Genomic DNA, 21,967 nt, shown 5'->3' on the forward strand with positions numbered 1-21,967 from the left:
AAATCCTAGATCTTAAGATCTTAGATTAAAATTGAAATTTCGCATCAAATTTTAACGAGCCCGAGGCCTTAGCACAAGTGCGGCTATGCGTATATAACTGTGCTTATACATTGCTTAGAGTATTCTTTCTGCATGATTCCTGAAACAGAGTAAATTACTTAAAACCTAAAAAACAGTCCCCCATGACAACACCACAGCAGCCCCCAAACGACAGCTGGCTTCAAGATAGTTATAATTCGTCGGAGGACTCGATGGACTATCCAATAGTCAATACAGACCTCCTAGTTAACGTGCCGCTAGACTTTATCAGAGATACCTTTAATCACGCAGACCTTCCAGAGCTCTTCACCAACTTCGAAGCCGTGTTACAGGGGCTAGAGTTTTCCTACGAGGCTGACACAGAGAAACTTGAGGACGCGAGCCTTCAGGTGGAGATCGGACTGCTCTACGGTCTGCTCCATGCGCGCTTTGTTACCACTGATCAAGGTTTAGCAAAGCTTAGCCGGATGTTTCTGGCTGGAAAGTTTGGTATGTGTCCAAGAGAAGGCTGCAAAGACTGTCCCTTACTTCCCGTTGGTGCCAGTAACGTGCCAGGGGTGTCTCCGTTGGGAGGATACTGTGTCTATTGCAAGGATGTCTACCTTCCGTTATCGCATGACGTTCTGAAGGGAGAGCTTGTAGACGGATCCTTCTATGGCAGTAGCTTCCCTCAGGTCTTTCTTTCTAGATACCCCAAGCTAGAGTCTAAGCTCATCGCCAGTCTAGACGCCTCAACAAACTCAGATAGTCCGACATACTACAAAGATATTGACGCAAAGCTCTCCAAAGAGAACATGCACCTCTTCGGCTTCAAGATCAATTGGGGGCTTGTAGAATAGCTGTAGCAGCAGCGGATCTCCAGAGCCTTGTAAATTCAATGCTGTGTTTCGCACTTGTTTAGTAACAGGTACTAGATTGACAGCAGTCACTACGACTTAAGCTGTAGGGAATGCAAAGCAGATCCGGCGTCGTGGATGAAGAGCTTCTAGTTTCTTACGATGGAACGCTAGAATCTGTGCATAGAGCTCGTTGCTTGAAGACCCGGTGCCTTCTAGAAATTCAAGCAGCCGAGCAATTCCAAGAGAGCTGCATGCCCTGTATGCGTTAGGGACATATAGTAGGGGCTTATCTGGGTGTATCTTGAGACAATGTGCATGCAACGCACTTACTGACTTGAATCGCTGACCACGACGTGGACAGCCGGGAGTACTACACCGAAAATGCCGAGCTCGCTGATGAAGCTCCAGCCCCTCTTTTGTCTTGAAAAGCCTTCCACAGTATAAGCAAAGAGCAGTGACTATGAGCACCTTGGTGCGGCCCATCAAAAATGTTAGAAAAATTAAAAACCGATAACCTTCTTTTTCCACACTGTCCCGGGCCTCCGTATCTACTAACGAGTTTTGCTCATGCACTACACGTTTCTTGAAACCGTGAATAGACAGATGGTCTTTTATATCTACATTATGCTCGATGGGAAGCTTGTTCGGTCTACCGAGACCAAAGCTGTGCTTCTTCCCAAGCAGCTTTCCTCCCTCTCCTTGGAGATGGCATATCTCAAAGCTGATGAGGATACCATAATATTCAAATTTACACAGTTTCGAGGCATCATAACAGAAACTGTTCTCTACCTGGTCCAGGCCGGGCTCACTGATGACTCTCTTAAGGAACTGGAGGCATGCTTCCAAGTTTCTCACAGAGACCTAGTCAATGAGCCGTTCGAAGTCCAAGTGCTTGATACTATTATAAGTACTGCCACGGCTGCCTTGCGGACTAGGCTCAACGATATTAATTCAGATTTCGTTCAGATTGATTTGGCAAACAGAACAAAGGACGGAGTTAAGGATCTTCTCTTTCAGTTTCCTGATCGCCTATTGGACCTCAGCACCCAGTGTCAATGCATTTCACTCGCAATTTCAGATCTTCTAGACGACGAGGATGAGATTATTAGTCTTTGTTTCAAGAACAGGCATTTCCAACGAGACAGACTTTACTTTTGCAAGGTTCAGAAGGAGACCTTCAACAATGGAAATGATTATCTGCCCTACCCTATTGACACTCTGGTTAACATGCTAGAGATATACCTCTTTCTTACTAAGGCAATGATCTCCACGGTAGATGTGATGCGGTCAAACATCCTCAACACCTTCTCCCTCAGCGAATTGGATTTGGATAAGCGTCGGAATAAGATCCTTCGTTTTGAACTACACATAACATTTGTTTCGCTAGCTATCGAGATTGCATGCATGTTTTCCTCTCTTCTGGGCATGAATGTGTACATACCAAACAGCGAGAGTGTCCCTGTTTTCTTTTACACAAGTGGTGGTATTGTGGCTTTCAGTGTCTGTATTATTTTGGTTTGCCTACTTGTGGAACGCATCATCAATCGTAGGCAAGTTAACTGACATTAGAGTAAACGCTTGTTCCGTTGACTCGAAAAGAAAAGTATAGCAACCTGTGTGTATGTCAACTTGTGTGCCATCTATCACTGAATCAGATGATGGCAGTAGAAGGGGTACGGTGGATTCGCATTTGGAAGAGTGCAGTCCCACGTTCCTATCTACTACAGAATCTTTCTCCCCCAGAACACCACATTCTCATGCAGTAGTACAACATAGTACTAGCCCCAGAGATACGAGGGGACCAGAATGTCGCTCTGAACCGTGGTGTACCGTGGATTTCTTCCCATGCCTTCAAGAAACGGAACGCAAAAGTGCACTAGCCCCATCTCTGCAGGCGTCATTGGCATGTCTTCCCAAAGTAACTTGCTTGTCAGATTCCCAGAAGGATGTGCTAATACGTCACGACGAGCAGATAAGTGCTGCCACTACAGACTTTCAATACATGGCCCCGACCATGAAATCAACCCATACAAACAAGAGATTGATGAAGAATTTAACCGCAGTGCAGCAAAGAAAACGTAACGACAGTACAAAAAGTGTTCTAAACACGTCAGGTGGATTAGGAGAAATGGAGCTTCCTAAAGCAGAGTTTACTAGCACCACACTACGTGCAATCATACCGAATACATCAAAATTGGAGCGAGAATACCTTTTCCCCAGAGCCACGAGTTGCATCAGTTATAGTGACGAGCGAATACGCATGCGACTTGCCAATAAAGCCAACGATGAACGAAGTACAAAGCCTATCATGTATGCAGACTATGATGACGTGGGCATGCGCTCCTCATCTGCTCTTGCTGTGCTAAATCCCTTCAAACTAGCTCCAGAAAGTCTCCTGCATCCATATGATGAACTAGCGCTTCAGCCCCTGAAGAGGGCTGTGCGAAAGAGTAGTAGTATTAAAAAGCACTTGTTTCGATCCTATCTCACAGCAGCTGCAGCTAATTTGCGAAATGCTGTATCAGAGCAGGGGTTTTATGCCAAAGGAAAGCAAGTTTTCTGTCATGCAAACTCGCCTGATCAATCAGTAGGGGGACAACAGACTTATAGTTACTCCAATAATATACAAAGCGACCACTATATAGCCCAGGATGATGACGAGAGCCTACGGAAAAAGAATGAGGAAATGCTCTACAGATTAAAATACAGTCATTTTATTTTGAAAATTATCAATACAGAAGAAGATTGCGCCGATGAAATCATGGAAGATTTGAATGACCTGCTTCACTGCACGTCGGCTACCAAATCAGTCAAATCTCAAGATTCATGTCTAGAAGGTCATAACTCTGGTGTCACCATTAAGCGTATAACAAATGATGGAATTAAGTATACAGTAAGATACGATGCTGATCTCACAGTGCCAATTGTTATTAAGATAATCGCAAGCCACAGTATTCTTGAACTTCTCTATGCAAGCTACAAGGACAAAAGGGATTTAGTACGCATAATTCGAGATTACGAAGAAGACCAGGTTGCGTTTCGGATGGGCTTATTACAGACGACTGCAACTTCAAATACTACTGCTGTGACACCGTCTTCTGTTCCTTGTAAGCATTTGTCCCCACAGTCACAAAAGCTCCTTACCACTGAACCTAGTACAAGCTCTATGCCGAGTGACTATAGCAGAGCATTCTTCTCACTAATTAATCCGTCCAAGTCTGACAATCCAAAGGGTGAAGCTGTTTCAGAGCCAGAGGCGCCCAAGCGACAATCCTACAACATAAATATGTGTATTCAGCGGTTGAACAATGAACTGAAGAAGCTAGAAGAGAAACGGCAGCAAAGGAAAAGTAAAGAGGAGGCTGCAGAGCCACAGAGTTATTCTATGAGTGACTCTGGACTATCTTCCTTTTCGCTGACCCTGGACTTCTCTCCCGATAGAGCTGGCCCAGGCGATGATTGGCGCTCTCCATCCATGACTACTCTGATTTCGAAAAGACCTATCCGCACATCTATCGTAGAGGATAAGCCTATAGACAGCACACATGCCATGACATTATCATTATTGGATACGTTCACGACAAGAAAAGATATGTGCAAAATGATACTTTTAAAGCAGAGCCAGAGAGCCCCAGATGACCTGTTAGCCAGAGCATCTCAACTTCGCGACAAGCTCACACAGAAACGGGACATTGAGGCTTTTAATGCGGAGCAGAAGAAGAAGACATCTGTGGACGTGCGTAGAAGCAACGAAGAGGTCATATCATACATGCTCTCAAGTCATCACAACAGTCGCAGGATCCTTGCAAAGGAGGATCTAAAACCTGCGATAGACAAGGTAGGGCGTCAGGCTGTTGCACGGGATTACTTTCATGGTGACGCACCCAGTGGTGCACAAACAGTTACTTTGGATACAGATGCGATAAGAAAGACGCTGGATGCATATGTGCACAAGAATAAAGGCCCGACCAAATGGTGCACGTTCAATCCAGTAAAGGGTGTAACAAGGGAGCATATATCACGCCACGATGCCACTAGAGCATCACTAGCTCAGCCAAAAGCTGCACCTTTTCCTCGAAGCTTGAATTTCAAGACGGATGCAGTAACACAACCCGCTGGACCGTGGAAAGCCATGAAAGTGACCAAGCCAGATTACTATTCTAAGTAGGCGCTCGAGGAAGAGTGGAAGGCGTTGTCATGGCCTGTAGAGCCTCTGTCCTTCCACCCTTTATAGCTAGATCCCGGGCAGTATAGCCCATTCTGTTCCGCAGCGGCATTTCGCTAAGTAGCAAGGGAATGCATTCGAGACTGTTGTGAAACACCGCAAGCATGAGCGCTGTCCATCCAGAGCTTGTTTGCTTTCCTAGCTCACATTTTAGTAAACAGGCAACCTCAGTATAGTTGTAGCAGGCCGCATACATGAGAGCAGTGTAACCATCTTTATCCTGCATGTTTTTCTCCTGTGGGAGTAAAAGAGATACCAGAGGCAGTTGGTGTCTCTTAGCAGCCATCATCAGCGCTGTTTCACCGTTGGTCATGAAGCATCCTGCTTCGTGGAAGTAATTGTTGGCCCTGCTCAGATCATTTGCTAGTACTGCCTTCATTAGTTCCGTGGGGCTGGACACTGGACCAAGTGACGTAAGGGAGTCAACAGACCTAGGAACTGAAGAGTGCTTCAAAGACGGCTCCGCAGATAGTATATTTAAGGGTTCGGACGAGGCATTCACCTCCGACATAAGATTCTTTATGTACTTACAAAGATCATCAAACGTCATGTAGGTTTACTGAATGGGTACTAGGGCTCCTGCACTTCTAGTGCGGAGAAAGTTGAAGAAAGAGCTCAGCCAGCAGACGACATAGCTGCAAGGGACTTGAAACGGTTGTCTTGCTCTTTGCATGTAAACTGGCGAGAATTCGAAGCATACTAGCCCGCACCACGTCATTAATTTCTGTTTCGCTGTTAAGGGCATAGCGAAACATCGCGTTGTAGATATCGTCGTAATTGTAACCTTCGTTGAGCTGGTTATCTATAAGCATCCATCCGTCGTCAAACTTGCCGGATGTCAGGAGCTTCATAACCTGATCAATAACCTTAACATCTATAGTGCTGAGAGCCTTCTGAACACCGGCCACTGTAATTACCTTGTTGTTAGCGTCTGCAACCAGCTGCAGGCTGTTGAGGCATGAGCGAACATCGTTCCCAGAGATAGAAATAAGCTCCTTGAGTGCCTCGGTGTCGCTCTTAACCCCTTCCTTTTCGCAGATCTCCTGTAGATATTTGATAAGTTCTGCTTGCGTAGCAGGCATGATGCGGAGAACACAACACCGCGATTGGACAGGCTCGATAACCTTCGAGATGTTGTTGCATGCGAGACAGAAGCGCGTGGAGCCAGTCTCGTCATCCATAATGCGGCGAAGGACTTGCTGGGCGGCCTCTGTCATTGCATCGCATTCGTCGAGGAAAACGAGCTTCTGGATACCCGCGGGAAGAGTTACTTGCTTTTGGGCGAAGGTCTTGACCTTGGCCCGGATATCGCTGACATTACGCTCGTCCGACGCGTTAAGCTCGAGGAAGGCCACACTGCGATGTGCACCAAGCATCTGGTTGGCCAGACAAAGAGCGATCGTCGTCTTCCCGAGCCCAGGCCCGCCGGCGAAAAGGATGTTCGGGAGGTTCCCCTGTGCGGCGAAGTAGCGAAGGCGCGCGAGGATCTCCGGGTTCCCGATGAGCCCGTCGAGGGTGCGCGGGCGGTACCGCTCGATGAATGGGAGTGCCTTCATCGGCCACTCTTTTCAAACAATAAACTGCCTACTCCGGCCTCTGGTGAGGTCCCGCGCGGGCGCGCCAGTTTGGCCGAGTGGTTAAGGCGGGGGACTTAAGATCCTCTGATCGCAAGATCGCGTGGGTTCGAACCCCACAGCTGGCATTTTATGCTCCACCGTGCGGCGCTCTGCCGCCCTGATCACACCCTCTTCTGGACCGTCTGCGCGCCCGTCGGTGCAGGACTCGTTTTCCTCTCTCTAGCTGCGCGCAGCATAATCTTGCAGATTCCGTACGCCAGGGTCAGAGCACTCTCTCTGGACTCGAGGTCTACGGCTCTGCTGCGCATACATCTGCGCCACGGCGCTACTGTGCTGCTGTGGTGTGATTCAGCAGAGCTTTTGGCGAAAGAGGTTACCGAAGCTAGCAAAGTAGGAGGCGATGCAAGTCAAACGGAAGACGGCGTCATGTTCTCGTGCCATGTTTCTACGGGGTCTTACGTGCTTCATTCAGCAGTTGTGACAGTAGGGCATCTCCACGTGATAGTGCATACATCAGATATTTTGCTGAAATGCCCTGTGGCAGAAATCATCGAAGTCCGCGAAGCAGGGCATCCATGCGTTATTGACCTGTGCTGCATCTCTAAAAGACTTATCCTTGAGTTTGATAAGAGCGAGGATGCGAACAAATGTCGTACCCTTTTACTTGGCTACATCTTGCTGAGGACCCTTAAAATAGATGTGAAAGATCAGATAAAACAATTTTACGTGGCTTCCATAGCTCAACCATCAATGCTGTGGGCGGGAAGCCTTTTTCACAATCTTCAATAAATTTTAATATACTTGTTCTCAGTAGGCACATTTCTTAGATTGATAACTCCATATTAGCTGCGAAACAAAGAGGAGTAGCAGGCCATTTTCTAATTAATCGGTCAAAAAATTAATAAAATGGCGGACCCTCAGTACTCTCAGCAGCTTCTCAATATAGACGCCAAGCTGCAGAGCATTTACGACGAGTGCGTTTGTGAAGTGATTGGACGGCATTCAGTAGACGCTAATAATGCTTTTTCTCCTGCAATCCGGGATGACTTATATCTCTTGCATCAGAGGGTTCTCACCAAGCAAGCGACTGAAGATGACAATGCTCGGTACCGTCCGCTATATCTAGAAATTTCCACAGCCTACACTCATAAGCTAAGGCAGCTTAGCACTGTGGATCCCGCACTGGCTCAGTATTTACAGTATCAACAGCTACAAGCGACTCAGCAAATGGCTCAGCGCTCGCAGCAGGTCCAGCAGGTTCATCAGCCTCCAGTTCAGCAGCAGACCCAACAACAAGTCCAGCAGCAAAGGAACGCGTCTGACAGGCTGTCCCAAACGTCATATATGCTGGAATTTGCATATCAGACCCAAGGGCAACATACAAAGGACATTCTGCGCACTCTCAGAGCATATTATGACTCTTACGCGCAGCAATCGCATATGCCCCAGGTTGTTGAGAGTGTATTTGCGCAAATGAAGCTTATATTTTGCTATCTTTTTTGCATGATTAAGCTTTCTGGGGACTCTACAAAGGCTGCAGAGATAGAGCAAGCATATTCGCTGCTCTGCCAAGAAAAGAGTAGAGCGGGAGCTCCCCTTTTCGCATCGCCAGAACTGTATAAGGAGTTAGAAGAAGAGACACAGATGTTTTTGAATAGCAAACAAGCTCAGGCTCAGCAGTATTCGTATTCTCAGGGCTCGTTTGCCTCAGATGCCGCACAGCCACTTTCTATCTTTCAGCCTGTCAAGGAGGAAGCGCTATCATATGCACACTTTGGATATGTGCTTCTTCATCCTGCCACGCAGAAGCAGCTGTACGAAGTGCTCAAAATTCTCTGCGCACAACCGTCCGCATCTCAGCAACAATACCAATCTGTAAAAGCTGCCCTTGTTAAGTATCTCTACATATTTCCTCGGAAGACAAAGAATTGCTGGTTAAATCTCAATGTAGACTTGTATGCAAAGATCTGTCCTTCTTCTCAAACCTTCCCGTCTGCAGGGCTGTACCAGGTACTTGATTACTTGAAGGTACAGTGCTATAGTCTTTTTCAATGTATATATGAAATATCCAGATACATAGTAACGGCGATCCAGGTGAAGAGCTCAGGCCAAGACTTGTCACAAGCAGCAGCGATCATAAATAATTTTAGAATCAATATGTTCTACGATTTTAAGTATAATCTTTACCGACCACCATATTATAACGAGCTCCCACAACCTGATCCTCATCTGAACGAGTATTATGCGGAGTTTGTCCAACCTACGGTAGAGTCTCTCCCTAATATAGAATCGCAAATCAGCCTTATGACTCAGGGTCCTACAGGCGATCCCGGGTTGCCCTTGCATCAACCGCAAGCGCGAGCAGAAACCAAAGCGGAACCTCAAGGACTAGGTAAAGCAGAGCAACAGACCAGGCTACAAAGCGAATTGCAGAACGACAGCCACAGATCCTTCTTGAATAAATATAGGGAACTGTGCATACAGGTGTTTCAGGTGTCCAACATCACAAAGCCCGCTCGCGATTCTTACTCGAAGGTAATAAAGGACTATAACGTAGCATACAACCACCTCCTCTCCTTTGGAAATACCAACTCAGCTGAAAAGCAGAATGCCGAATTTGCGGCTAGAGCTCTTTATAACAAGGCGCTAGCAATTCAGGAAGACATGCGGCAAAAGGAGCAGGCATATTACACGAGTCTGCAACAATTATCTGCATACGAACAGTCAATAAACGGGTCTGACGACCTTCGAGCTGAAATGGAGCAGATTAAACAGAGCGTCATGGACATGTACATTAATAAGGCCGCGTATCAGAAGGCTCCTCCGCCGACTATGCAACAACGGCAGCGTGCATCTACAAGACAGCTGACCCGTTCGACCACACCAAGCATAACCCCCTTACACTCACTCTCCTCGGAAGCAGTCAGCACAATGGAAGAGAGCAGCGAGTCTTCGGAGGCATCACCGGTCTTTGATGACACTGAAGATACACAAAACCAGGCCGTCTCCGATGAACTCAGCGATGTTCCTGACCACGACACAGACGTTGAGGAAGAAAATTATATTGGATGCGTACTCGATTGCAAACGGATACCCATGACCTCTGCGTGGCTTTACACACCTTCCCTCCTAATTAAGCCAGATCCAGATCCGTCAACGATCGGCAAATATGACTTTTTGCGCCCTAAGGGGATTCAGCGATTGGGACGCAGTGATGGAGGTATAGCAACTGTACGGATAGACTTTCTGTATGAAGATTTAGACAACGTCAACAATGTGATTGAGATATCTCCAGAAGAGGAAAATATAAAGCGCTCTGTAGATTCATCTTCTCGTATGAGCAAAGGGGTTAGAGACCTAGAAAGATCTGTAATCAAAGAATCGCCTCAGGGTGAAAAGCAAAGGACGGGCATTACCAAGGTTCCTTCCAAGGACTCGTTAGATGATAATATTGTAAGCGTACAAAATGCGTCACCCCTTACCGCTGAAAAAGCTGATGTAGTAGACAACCATAGTATCATTGCTGATGCAGAATTACTTACTGTAAAGGACAGTGACCAGAACGGAAGCCTCCCTCAAGGCGAGTATCAAGACCCAGAGAGTAAGGAGAAGGATGATAATCCCGAAAAACTGGACGAGGCGAATGAACCTGACGGCCAAGAGGGCCATGAAGACCTTACTGAGTCTAGTGATACTGTTGTTACTCCTCGAACTGAAGAGCGGCGAGCAGCAGCAGAAAATGAGCATGTATACATTTTCCTTATCAAGTGGCAGAGGAAGGCACATTGCCATGCAACGTGGGAGCTAGAGGACTATCTTATGCACTTATCATCGTACGTGAAGGTCAAGAACTACAAGAAGAAATATGAAAAGATCCAGGGATTCATCTATAACAAAGACACAGATGACATCTCTAAAGAGGATGTCAAAGACAAAATACGGTCACAGAAGCTACAGATTCGAAGCTATATGATTCCCGAGAAGATAGTCGGCATGCGCATCGATACAGAGTTGGCTACTCACTATAATGAGAAGCTTACAAAGATATTTAATTATATGCGCACAGATTCAGAGCTTAACTTGCGTTACTCGGAAGCTTTTGCAGGCGCATTTACTCGAAATGTAGGTGATGGCAAGCTGCACTATTATCCTGAATTCAATAATAGTGACTCCGAGCCTGTGGCTATTACCGAGTTTAATTTCAATGACCCTGATGTATTCTGCAATAGACAACTTGATGAGGATGGATACCTGCCTTCTTATCCCATAGCTCATTCCTCGGACGGGCAAGGGCTGCTGTCTGAAGCATCACAGAGCTCAGCCATCGACAAAATAAGCGGATATATCTATCTTGTGAAGTGGCGGGACCTCCCATATTCCCAAGTAACAGATGAGTATTATGAAGATCTTTTAGCAAATCCGTACATAAGACACGAGTACCTTCACAAATTAATCAACGACTTTAAAGCGCGGTCAGATGCAATCAGTCAGACCCTTAGCAAGGAATCCTCTATTGGTTACGATGCACGACCCATTCTCTCTGGAGATCCACAGTCAGAGGTTGATGCTGTCATCTGCTCTCCCCATCCGTCCTTCTTGATAGATGTCTCTGATAACCTGGTCTTGCGAGACCATCAGATTGATGGCGTTAAGTTCCTCCTCATAAGCTGGCTACAGAAGCGGAACGTTATTTTAGCCGATGATCTAGGAGTAGGGAAAACGATACAAACAATCGCCTTTATCTCAGCACTGCACAACCACTTTCATGTTCCTGGTCCATTTCTTATTGTCGTTCCTATTTCTACTCTTTCTGCATGGCAAATGGCTCTTTCCGATTGGTGTCCGAATATGACCGTGGTGACTCTAATAGGGACCAAGGAGGATAGAGAGGTCATCGTCACACATGAATTTTATTTTAAGCCAGAGGGCGACCAAGCAGAGCTTCTTTCAGGCGACGCAGCAGAGCGGTCCATACCGGAGAAGATTCCTCGTTTTCATATCTTGCTGACGACTCCCCAGATGGCTGTTAAGCACGAAGACGACTTAATGTCCTTTCAGTGGCGTCTCCTGGCAATTGATGAAGCCCACAGCTTGAAGAACTCTGCATCTATTAGAACTACAACCTTTTCACGGTATAAAACAGATGCTAAGCTCCTTATCACCGGGACACCAATGCAAAACTCCATCGAAGAGCTTTTCAACCTGCTTAATTTTATCGAGCCAGAGGTTTTCCCAAACATAGATGTCTTTGCTTGCAGAGATGACAAGAGTGTTGAGCTATTCAAGAACGCTCTTCAGTCCTGGGAAAATACTATCTCTACGTCAGCTCCATCTCTTAACTCTTGCTCAGAAATACTAAGTAGCCAACAGCGTGTTGATACCATAAGAAGCACTATTCAGCCTTACATTCTGCGTCGTGTAAAGTCGGTGGTCGAAAAGTGTATTCCTCCTCGGAAAGAGTTGATACTTCGTATTCACATGACCCCCTTGCAAATTTCTTGTTCTGAATGGCTATTGGAGCAGAACTACGAAATGCTGACTGCAAAATCGTATAATTCAGTGAAGCTGCAGAATCTACTGATGCAGCTGAGAAAGGTTTGCAATCATCCTTACATTATCCATGATTTGAAACTCCACACAGCTAATCTGAAAGATATAGTGGATGGCAGCGGCAAGTTTCAAGTGTTGGACAAGCTTCTAGACAAGTTGAACAGCGAGGGCCACCGTGTATTGATTTTTTCTCAATTAATTAAGACGTTAGACATCCTCGAGCGATACTGCTTCTATAAAAAGTATAAGTTCCAGCGTCTTCAGGGATCGATGACATCAGAGCAGAGGCGGCGTGCAATTAACAACTTCAATGAAAAGAACTCCAAGGATTTCATATTTCTTCTAAGCACGCGTTCGGGTGGCCAGGGCATCAATCTAGCAACAGCAGACACTGTTATTATCTTTGATGCTGACTATAATCCACACAATGACCTCCAAGCGGCTGGTAGGGTCCATAGGATCGGCCAATCAAAGCCAGTCACCATTTACCGCCTAGTGACGCGTGACAGTGTTGAGGAGAGAATCCTTGACATAGGTCATCGTAAACTGATGCTGGACTACGCTATCATCCAGAAGAAGAATGAGTCCATTAATCTTACCATTAGCGATCAACCGGCCTTTGGTAACAAAACCCCTATAACAGGCGACAGCTCACAACGTAGTTCTGCTGACGATCCTACCCGTGTAGACACCTCTGGAAGTCAAGCTCAGGCAGAGCTGTCTCTTCTAAATAAAGGGACCTTGGCTGTGAACCAGCCGGTGGAGACCTTCTCGGTTATTAACGAACAGGGTGAGGTTGTCGGCACAGACACGCTCTCCTCTGTTACAGTTACTAACCTAAAGTCAATCACCCCTGCAGCCAACGAACAGGAGGAACAGATTATGCGGCACGTCGTTCGTTTTGGTGCTGAGCAACTGACAAAGATGGATCACAATGCAGGTAGCCAACAGTCTTCAACCTCGCCAGAGACTAATTTCTTAGACATCGAGCAAATCCTTTCCGGAGCAGAAGAAGTCAACTACGAAGATCTGTCGCAGAACAAATTCGGAAAACTTCCGGGAAATATCTTTCAGCTGTCGGACTTGTCTCCAGATAAGTCTGTCAAAGAGAATAAACACGAGAACGATCAGGACTTCTGGCGTCGTATTAAGGATACTATAGCAGCGAATACTTCCAATGATGGGGCGCGTCAGATCACTACGGGACCACTAGAGCAACTCCTATCCCCTGGAAAGCCTGCAGTCAACCTTGTGCAGTTTTCGTTCCTCCAGACGCGAGAGATAATGAAGATTGTAAAGCTTCTTCGGCGTTTTGGAACGACCACGAATGCGCACATACAACAGATTTACTCTATGGACAAGACAATAGCTACAACCTTGGTTTCAGATATCAACCTCAAGCACTTCTGTGATAGCATCTTGGAGTTGTGTAAAAAGAGCTGCATTAGAAGAAATCATGATCCTCTTCATATAGCGAAGTCTGCCACATCACCCATTCCATTCATGGCAACAACTATTAACCCAACGGATCTATGCAAGTCACACTACACGATGCTCATTTTGGAATCTATTGTATTGGATGACAAATTTCTTTTCCCTGCAAGTCTTGCACCGCCAAAACCGTCCTGGGCCACCATCTATCCTTCCATAATTGATACAAAGCTATTGCTGTTGACGATAAGTGACGGCTTTTTTATTACAGAAAATGACATACCATTAATGAATCTCGAGGAAGTAATGAACACCCCCGGCCTTGAGGTACCTGAGGATCCTCCTCGGGGCAGTATTCTAAAGCGAATCCAGCAGCTTATGCGTCTCGTACTGCGCATCCCTTCTCACTCTGCGTATAGTGCAATAGACACAGACAACGTCCGGATCAGCCTCACTCCAGACCTCTCTGTCTATGATGATCAGCACTTTCTTGAATACTACCAGAAGGCCCAGGGACTCTCCAGCGATAAAGAGCAACTAAGGGCTGAGATCTCTCGGCTTGTAGAAAGTATCTCGCAGGTCCGTGGAATGAATATGGTTCAAGCTGAAGAGCTCGACGACTTTAACGATTATACAACTGTCAATACAACTCTCCGGCGCAGTAAAAACTATATTCCCCAGGATATTATTTCAGAGCTAGGTGTCGAAACAGCCATGTCTATGTCAAAGACAGCACTGCACAACTACTTAGAGAGGCAAGCTCAAAATAAAAGCCTCCTAAACACATGCTTCAAGGTTCCAAATCAACAGCGCTCTTTCAGAACATGCCTGAACATCATTAAGAAGCACGTTACTTCAGAAAGGAGAAAGCGCATGACAATCCTCTTGCGAGACGTACTCATAGCACTTGGAAATGATCGGAAGTATCTCTTAGGCGTTAAGGTCCCGATAGCAAGTTCTATTCTACTAAATGATAAATACGTTCACAAATTAGACTCGCTGTTAGCGGAGAAGGAAGGCGCATACAACAGCACTAACGCTGCCAGTACACTAACTAAATGTGTCACCATTCCAAGAATAAATCTTGAGAAGTTCAGGCCCATTGCAACTCTCACACAAGTCGAGCTTGCCGAGGCACATACCGCAGAGGCAAAGATATCCACATATGCTCAGAACGTCAATCCATCAACCCTCCACTTTTACATTGACAACATTCTTGCAGAGATAATAGCCACGCAAAAGTACAAGGTTACCTACCTGAATACTCTCAAAGCGGATTTTCTGGCAGTCAGTACTTCTATCTTGAATACCATTGCCTCTCGGAGCTGGGACATAATGCTACACTGTTACGAGTACCTCCACGATAACAAGACATATTACACCAATATCTACCCTAGTGAAGAGGACGCCCTCTATATCTTGATGCGAGAGTTTGAAGCAGATCTAGCCAACTTTCTTCTCAAGTATGTCATCTCTATCATCTTTCCGAGTCAACAAGAACCCGCATGTATTCTCTGGTACATCTGTCAATACTTTCTAATGGATGCACAGCACGTAAGCCATGACGACTCTGGATTTAAGATCTCCACTACTACTTGGAAAATAACAGAGTCTTCTGATACTACGATGTATAGCTCAATGTCGTCTTTATCCTTTACGGCTGAAGTGCAGATCTCTTTTTCTGAGGAAAAGGAGTTGGAGTATAAGCAATATCTGATAGATAGCAAGGCAGAGCTTGCCCGTAGTGTGTCTAAGCAAGAACTGGACAATGCCAGCTATTTAGCTGCAGAGTCCTCTAATGATAGTTCTCCGGATGAAGACCTGTCTGTCGCTTCTACCTCTAACAATGATAGGCACTCTTAGGGGACAGGCTTTATTTATATAAAGTAACGACTATTTCGTTGTGCTTGTGCTGTACTCTATCTCTACGTTATCCAGATTGTTTACGTCCAAGCCGAGAAATCGGGTGACATTCGCGGCTATAGAGACGTTGTTGACGTCATCCTCATGAGGAACAGCTGAATCGAATATATCTAGCACACAGGACGGAATATTATTGTCAGAGGCTGAAGCTATGGATGAACATTCCCCTAGATACGGTTGGTTGTGAGCTGTAGCAATGCACGCAGAGGAGCGTGATAAGTGGGCATTGGCTTTTTCATAAAAATGGAGCGAATTTGCGCTACTATTTCTGGATGTAAATGAGCTATTAGCAGTCCTGGGAGTATTTAAAATTGTCTTTTGAAACTTGACCGCATTTTTCAGATCTGGTAGATTATTTCTATTACTGGGGTTGCCATCCAATAATAGTTCAGAATTGGCCGGCTCCAAGTGTAGCGCATTGGACTCTGGCAAGTCGTGATCACGACAGCTTTCTGACGTCTTCTCTTTCCCTGGCAAAGCAGTGGAGAGAAGCGTCTCGCAATCCGTGCTATCAGAATAGGAAGAGCTTTCCATGCTAACAAAACGAGACATTCTTTCAATCGCCTTGCACTGCATGCTCATATCAGAAAAGATCCCTGCTAAGGCAGTAGTAGAGCCGTGCTTCCGTAGAGGGAGCTTGTGTCCTTGCACACTGGATACTATCTTTGCCGAATCACTCTTTTCCTGTGAGTCCATCCGCAAAATCTGAGAGCTAGTCTTCTGAGAAGGATAGTTAATACTGCCCTTGGCACTTAATTGACCAGATGAAGAGCCTGTTCCATGCCCTACTTTGTTTGCTTGTCCAGCCCAGATATTGCGTAATTGACTGTGGAGCGCGGCTATTCCTTTTGATTCGCTGGTAGCTGTGTGGAGAAGCATTATCTGGTCATTAGTTAGCACCTCACTAGAGTTTTGTCGTAATTGAGCAGGTAATACACTAGTAATTTTCGGATACTCTGGAATTTTGGCTCCACTCATCATTGCAGATGAATAACGAACCATCCTGGGACAAGGAGACTCCCGTTGGTCTGCTGGTGTTAGAGCATCATTAACGCATTCTGAGACACTATACCCACTAGTAATGCTTTCACCTAAGCGCTCTTGAAGGCGTTCTTTAAAGTCAGCCCGAAGATCAGCAGTGAAAGAAGGCGGCGCCTTAGAGAGAGTATTAACTGAAACAGATCGAGGAGGAAACTCCAATTGACACTCTGATGCAGTCTTACTTCTAGATAAGCAACAAAGGTCATCGAAAGGAAAAATTCCCGTGCTGGTATGAAGATCAGCTTTAGAAATAGTCAGATCAACGGGAGTTATAGGAAGCCTAGCAGATAGCGACTGTGAATAACTTGATGAACCTATCAATGACAAGTTATTGGTGAGCAATGCATCCTTGTTACTTAGTTGGCGCTCTTCTTCAGCAATTGTTGCTAAGCCATTTAATGCAGATGAAATTGACTCTAGGGTAATGCAAGAGTCGGTGTTAACAGAATAGTAGCATCGCATTGTCTCAGAATCATTTTCAATGAAAGAGGGAACGCTGCTAGGGCTGCTAAGCAACGCGCAAGAGAACTCCATCGATTCATCGTGTGGAGGTGAAAGGTTGTTGCTCTTCCTAATAGGTGATGTAGGCTCTGTAGAGTAGGGTTGTATCTCAGTAGTATAAGTAGATGAAGATGCAGCGGACTCTTCGTGGATATACTGACTGGCAAACACTTTATTCATTCCAGAAGTGGTAAGCTTAATCGAAGCACTCTTATATAAAGATTCGCGTCCTAATACATTAGACAGGCTTATCTGGGTTATCTGGGGGTCGTTAGCTGGTAACGGAGTAGTATTAACAGGATACTGAAGTGTGGTGTGTGAAATGTTCACAGTAGGACGCTGAAAAGAAAGACAACTAGAGTTGCGCTGTGTTTTTATCGTAGAGTACAGATGCTTAATCCAGGTGAGTCGGCTTATTGTGAGCTTCTCAAAATACGGAACGGTAGAAACGAGGCATTCAAGCAAAACGCCCACCTGAATACTCTTGAGCGCTTTGATAAGTCCCCAGATGTTCCCAGCGCTCTTAAGGAGACTGTTACTGAAGATGTATTCCAGACTTCGTGTGCTCACTGTGGTGGCTTCAGAGTCCTGCAAAGTTGTCATATCATTGAGCAGCCCCAACGAAAAAAGATTAAATAACTTAGAAAACGCAACGTGTGTTCCTATCGAAAGCTCCTTGATATTTACCTCAATATCAACGAAGGGATTTATCTCTGTGAAATTGGTACCAGTAGCATTGAAAACAGAATGAAATGAAGACTTTCGTTTTGTAGATTTAACCATGCTGTGATCATAATTAGAGATATAAGGCATCACTCTAACAAAAGATGACTTCCAAGGAATTGTGTTTAGCATAAGGTAGATATCGTCATGTAGTTGGTCAAGAACATTGTCGCCAGCTGCAACATTCATTAAGTCAAATTGGCCACCAGATAGTTTGCCAGTACTCCAATCAGTATGCCTACTATCATCATTTAAGAAGGTCCTTGGCCTTGCTTTATAGATAGGTAGGTTCGACGTGCTTGAGCAAGCAGTCTCATAGAGCTTCAGCATTGGCACCTTCTTTATTCTGGAGCCAACTGAGCCACTGCTATCTTGAGCTGAGCTGGTGCTCTCCTCCGATGAAGCCCTGAATCGCCCAGCATGTAAAATACCGCTTTGAGATTTGTGCGGCGTGATAGCCTCGTCTGGTTTGGTAGGCTTGGAAAAGGCATTAGAGTTTTCAGTTTTGGATGACTGCAAAGCGGCAAGAAGCAACTGCTTGCTATTATGGGGCGTTTGAATAAGCAAACTATAAATTTCATCATTACTAATAGACGATCGTCTAAAGATGTGTCTGTTTTCCCGTACAAGTTTGTCTCTACGTCGAACAGTTACCCAGAAGTGATACTTACGCAGTCGAAGACTCATTTTTAGTAGCTCCTCTCCATGTGTGCTATTTTTGATAAGAAAACGGAGAGCAAGATCAATGCTCTTTCGGATTTCTTTAGAGTCTATGTGTGCCTGAATTCTGTCTAATAGGGTGTTAGAGACACTAGCCTTGGAAGAACACATGTGCGATGCAAAGGACAGCGAGTCTGGATAAAGCACACCTGCAAACAGAGTGGATCTAAGACCAGGATCACTGGCTCCAGCGGGACTATGATGAAGTGATTCTGTGCATTGGTGCATGTCAGGCTTGCCGTCTATATGTTCAGAAGAATTGGCAGATGAGGTGTATTTCGAGGAAAAGTTAATAGTGAACAATTGATCAGGAGATGCAGAAAGCGGGAAGTTATTGGCATCAAAGAATGGATGATTGACAACTTCAACCATGGTATATCTCTGCATTGGTGAAGGAGCCAAGAGCCCGCAAAGAAGGTCCGCAAGAAGGAGGGAGAGGTGTGTAGATATTTGCATGGCTTCTTCAGAAGAGCGTTGAAGAGGCAGCTCCCGGTGCTTCCCGATAAGGACAGAGTAGAGGGCGACGCCAAACTGCCAGACATCAGATGGCATTCCCATATAAAGATTGGGGGTTGCAGCAGATGGTGTGTTCCAGACACGAAGGCTTTCAGGTGGCATGCACTGTCGCGTTCCAGCTATGCTACTTAGATATGCTGGAAAGACATGTCTGCTTAGCGGATGATGACATATGAACTCGGAGGAACTAAAAAGGACTGTGAGTCGCTCAGCCAATTTATCTTCGAAAATGCTGGATGTGAAGTACGTATTGAGTAACTCAAGCAAAAAATAAAAATCTTGAAAGACTTGTGGTTGCATGTCTGAGATCAAAAGCTTGTTGAGGTACCTGATAACATGATGGAGATAGAGCCGCCTTGTAGATGAGGATTTCCGTGAAAGCACCACCTGACTGAAAGAAAAGTTGCTTGCCTTGTGTACACGTGGTAATCGGCGTGCGAAGGATTTGGAGCTAGCGTCGTGTCGTTGAAGGTTGTTAAAAGTTAAGGCTTTAGATGTAAGATTTAGTGCACAATGAAGGATGTGTGAGGGTGAGGAGTAAGTTGAAGTATTAGTCTGAATGTCGCTGAGTAGCACGGGTCCATTCTTTTCGAGAGTAGAGCAACTAGTTTCTTGATTCCTTGTATCAAGAAGATTAGCTCCATCGGCACCATGAGAGTGGCACTGTCCCATATTATCAAGGAGCTGAGAGTCAGAGCTACTTTCGTTATCACTACAAACCAGAGGCTGATTTTCATCTGTGAGTGTAGTTATAAACTGTGTAGTCGAGCTTACGGGACTAGAGCATATTTCTATGTCATTGGGAGTCATTGATGCCGGTAAAATGAGATCTGAGGTAGTCTGATCCGGTACAAAAAATCTCTCAGTGGTATCTGTACAGAAAGTAGACTTTGCAAACGACAATTCAGACGAAGAGCTTGTAGACAGTGTGAACGTTTCCTGCAAGTGACCACATTTTGAACTATTGGTTAGAAACGATTTCAGCTCATTGGTACCACCAAAGATCTTTGTTTTGGGACGCAACTTGTCTAAATTTTCACACGAAACGTAATAGTCAGTGTGTAAAATGTTTGGTTGATGTGAATCCGGTTCATAGCGTATAGTGCTAAAGAAGAAGTCTTCTAGAAATGCATCCAGAAAATCAAAGTTAGTAAGGAGGGATGACCAATTATCGGTGAATACATCGATAAGGACTTTTATTAGCTCATGCACTATTTTTCCTAGCAAGTCTTGCAATGATGGGAGCACCTTACCGTGAACAGATAGATCTTTTGCTGTGTCAAAATCGCTTAACTTGGCGACAAGAAAGTACGTGTTTATATTTGAGCGCTTAATAGCGTGCTCAAAGGCTACTCTATTCGTGGAATCAAACTGGCTGCTGAAAATAAGTGAATAATAAATGTAAAAAGGGGCTATCTTAGCAAACTCTAGCGAGGTCACTGAAGTATCCAGAATAGTCTCCACAGAATCATATGCTCCCAAGGAAATTGGGGGTATCAAGTGTTTGTTGCAGGAACTAGCGCTGAAATCAGCGTTGGTAGACCTGCAAACCTTTGGTTTGCTCTTAGCTGCCAAACTGCGCTTAGTAGATGAAAAAGGATCGTGCTCATATTGAGTGGTGGTTTTAGCTGCGTTGGGTTGTTGAGTACAGGGGCACGGAGACTCGAATTCAGGAGTTGCTGGTTTGAAAGGCTGTATCCAAGTGCGAAGGCATTTGATGCTATCGGGATCCGAATTGTTTGTATCTAGTGAAGAACACAGATTGTAAAGGTTGGAGAGGTCTATGCCGTACATTAACGAAGACTTATATGGCTTCTCTGATGTAACTGAGTGAGATGGCGAGTTATCATTGTAATCAATCAACACATTTTCTAACTTTATATCATGGTGGACAATTAATAAGCTATGTAGATATTCTAAGCCGTATGCAATCTGATAGAATATTAGTACAATATCCCTCAGACTTAGAGTTTTAAGATTGGAGCTAAGGTCTTTCATGTGACACCGCTCAATCACATATATAAACTTGTTATTATAGGAATCGATATCATCTGGAGGCCTGATGGCTGAGGTTCCGTTCACGTCAAATATCTGGCCTAGATGTGTTGGGCTAAGTATCCCCTTTACCATATTGTAGGTGATAGTTTTGTTTGGTCTGGAAAAGGATGTGGAAACATGGAGGTGGAGAGAATCGACAGTCAGGTTTTGAGAAGACGAAAAAAGCCCGCCAAAATTGCTGTAAATAACGCCAGCATTGAGCATTCGAGTAGGAGCCGAGGTATTAACGTCTTCTTGTTTTAAATATGGAGTAGGTACTACAAGAAGATTGAAAAAGACCTCATAAAGCCGAACCACGTTGGGGTGTTGTAACCTGTCCATGAGAGATGCCGCAGACCATAAAAATTTATCCGCTGCTTCCTGTGTGCCCAAAGTTTTCGCTAATCGTATTCTGTCAACCATTCTTAGGACAAATGTCTTACGTAGTACTGTGTTTTCAGCAGTATAAACATCGGCGTAGGACCCCTTCCCGATCTGGTTATGTAATTTGTATTCATGAATAGAAACAGATCCGTCTGGATAAACACGCGTCCAAATACGATCTCTAGCCTGACCGTGCTTGAGCGGTGGGTAGAAGATAAGTTTGACCATAAATTCTAGGACAGTACGATAATGAGTAGGAGAACTCTCGGACTCGGTGGAGTTTTCGCTTCGAATAGAGTTGGTAGTAAACAAACCAAAGGAATCATCCATTTAGTACTAACGCGCTGCACACAAGAAGGACTATACAAAGGTGTCTTCTATGAGATCAAAGGAGAAGTAACAAAGCGCTCGGATTGCCTGAGAATTCTAATATTTACTTGCTAAAGTGAATCAAATGAAAG

The 21,967-nt window shown here is 45.1% G+C and overlaps 9 protein-coding genes and 1 non-coding gene across 10 annotated transcripts; 6 read left to right on the forward strand and 4 right to left on the reverse strand.

Annotated features, from left to right (window-relative positions):
* Positions 1–182: 182 nt before the first annotated feature.
* GL50803_0093671 (Casein kinase II beta chain) lies at positions 183–878 on the forward strand (the record flags this gene model as incomplete). Its single annotated transcript, XM_001705314.1, has 1 exon — positions 183–878. The coding sequence occupies one exon, from the start codon at positions 183–185 to the stop codon at positions 876–878; it is 696 nt and encodes a 231-aa protein (XP_001705366.1).
* Positions 879–974: 96 nt separating this feature from the next.
* GL50803_0027699 (uncharacterized protein) lies at positions 975–1,361 on the reverse strand (the record flags this gene model as incomplete). Its single annotated transcript, XM_038046009.1, has 1 exon — positions 975–1,361. The coding sequence occupies one exon, from the start codon at positions 1,359–1,361 to the stop codon at positions 975–977; it is 387 nt and encodes a 128-aa protein (XP_037902088.1).
* Positions 1,362–1,445: 84 nt separating this feature from the next.
* Positions 1,446–2,441, forward strand: GL50803_0014093 (uncharacterized protein; the record flags this gene model as incomplete). Its single annotated transcript, XM_001705313.1, has 1 exon — positions 1,446–2,441. The coding sequence occupies one exon, from the start codon at positions 1,446–1,448 to the stop codon at positions 2,439–2,441; it is 996 nt and encodes a 331-aa protein (XP_001705365.1).
* Positions 2,442–2,499: 58 nt separating this feature from the next.
* GL50803_0014094 (uncharacterized protein) lies at positions 2,500–5,046 on the forward strand (the record flags this gene model as incomplete). The annotated part of the gene is made up of 1 exon (XM_038045740.1): positions 2,500–5,046. One exon carries the CDS (start codon positions 2,500–2,502, stop codon positions 5,044–5,046), a length of 2,547 nt encoding a protein of 848 aa, XP_037902089.1.
* On the reverse strand, positions 5,039–5,614 carry GL50803_006035 (Ankyrin repeat protein 1; the record flags this gene model as incomplete). The annotated part of the gene is made up of 1 exon (XM_001705312.2): positions 5,039–5,614. One exon carries the CDS (start codon positions 5,612–5,614, stop codon positions 5,039–5,041), a length of 576 nt encoding a protein of 191 aa, XP_001705364.2.
* A 76-nt stretch (positions 5,615–5,690) lies between these two features.
* GL50803_0014095 (Replication factor C, subunit 4) lies at positions 5,691–6,659 on the reverse strand (the record flags this gene model as incomplete). Its single annotated transcript, XM_001705311.1, has 1 exon — positions 5,691–6,659. One exon carries the CDS (start codon positions 6,657–6,659, stop codon positions 5,691–5,693), a length of 969 nt encoding a protein of 322 aa, XP_001705363.1.
* Positions 6,660–6,722: 63 nt separating this feature from the next.
* Positions 6,723–6,805, forward strand: GL50803_00t0047. Its single transcript has one exon. It is a non-coding gene; the product is annotated as a tRNA-Leu (tRNA).
* A 4-nt stretch (positions 6,806–6,809) lies between these two features.
* On the forward strand, positions 6,810–7,469 carry GL50803_006038 (uncharacterized protein; the record flags this gene model as incomplete). The annotated part of the gene is made up of 1 exon (XM_038046212.1): positions 6,810–7,469. One exon carries the CDS (start codon positions 6,810–6,812, stop codon positions 7,467–7,469), a length of 660 nt encoding a protein of 219 aa, XP_037902090.1.
* Positions 7,470–7,586: 117 nt separating this feature from the next.
* Positions 7,587–15,524, forward strand: GL50803_00112978 (putative Chromodomain helicase-DNA-binding protein; the record flags this gene model as incomplete). The annotated part of the gene is made up of 1 exon (XM_001705308.1): positions 7,587–15,524. One exon carries the CDS (start codon positions 7,587–7,589, stop codon positions 15,522–15,524), a length of 7,938 nt encoding a protein of 2,645 aa, XP_001705360.1.
* A 30-nt stretch (positions 15,525–15,554) lies between these two features.
* On the reverse strand, positions 15,555–21,836 carry GL50803_0017378 (Kinase; the record flags this gene model as incomplete). The annotated part of the gene is made up of 1 exon (XM_001705306.1): positions 15,555–21,836. The coding sequence occupies one exon, from the start codon at positions 21,834–21,836 to the stop codon at positions 15,555–15,557; it is 6,282 nt and encodes a 2,093-aa protein (XP_001705358.1).
* Positions 21,837–21,967: the final 131 nt, after the last annotated feature.

Source organism: Giardia intestinalis, chromosome 4 (assembly GCF_000002435.2).
Source record: "Giardia intestinalis strain WB C6 chromosome 4, whole genome shotgun sequence".
Lineage (NCBI taxonomy): Eukaryota > Fornicata > Diplomonadida > Hexamitidae > Giardia > Giardia duodenalis.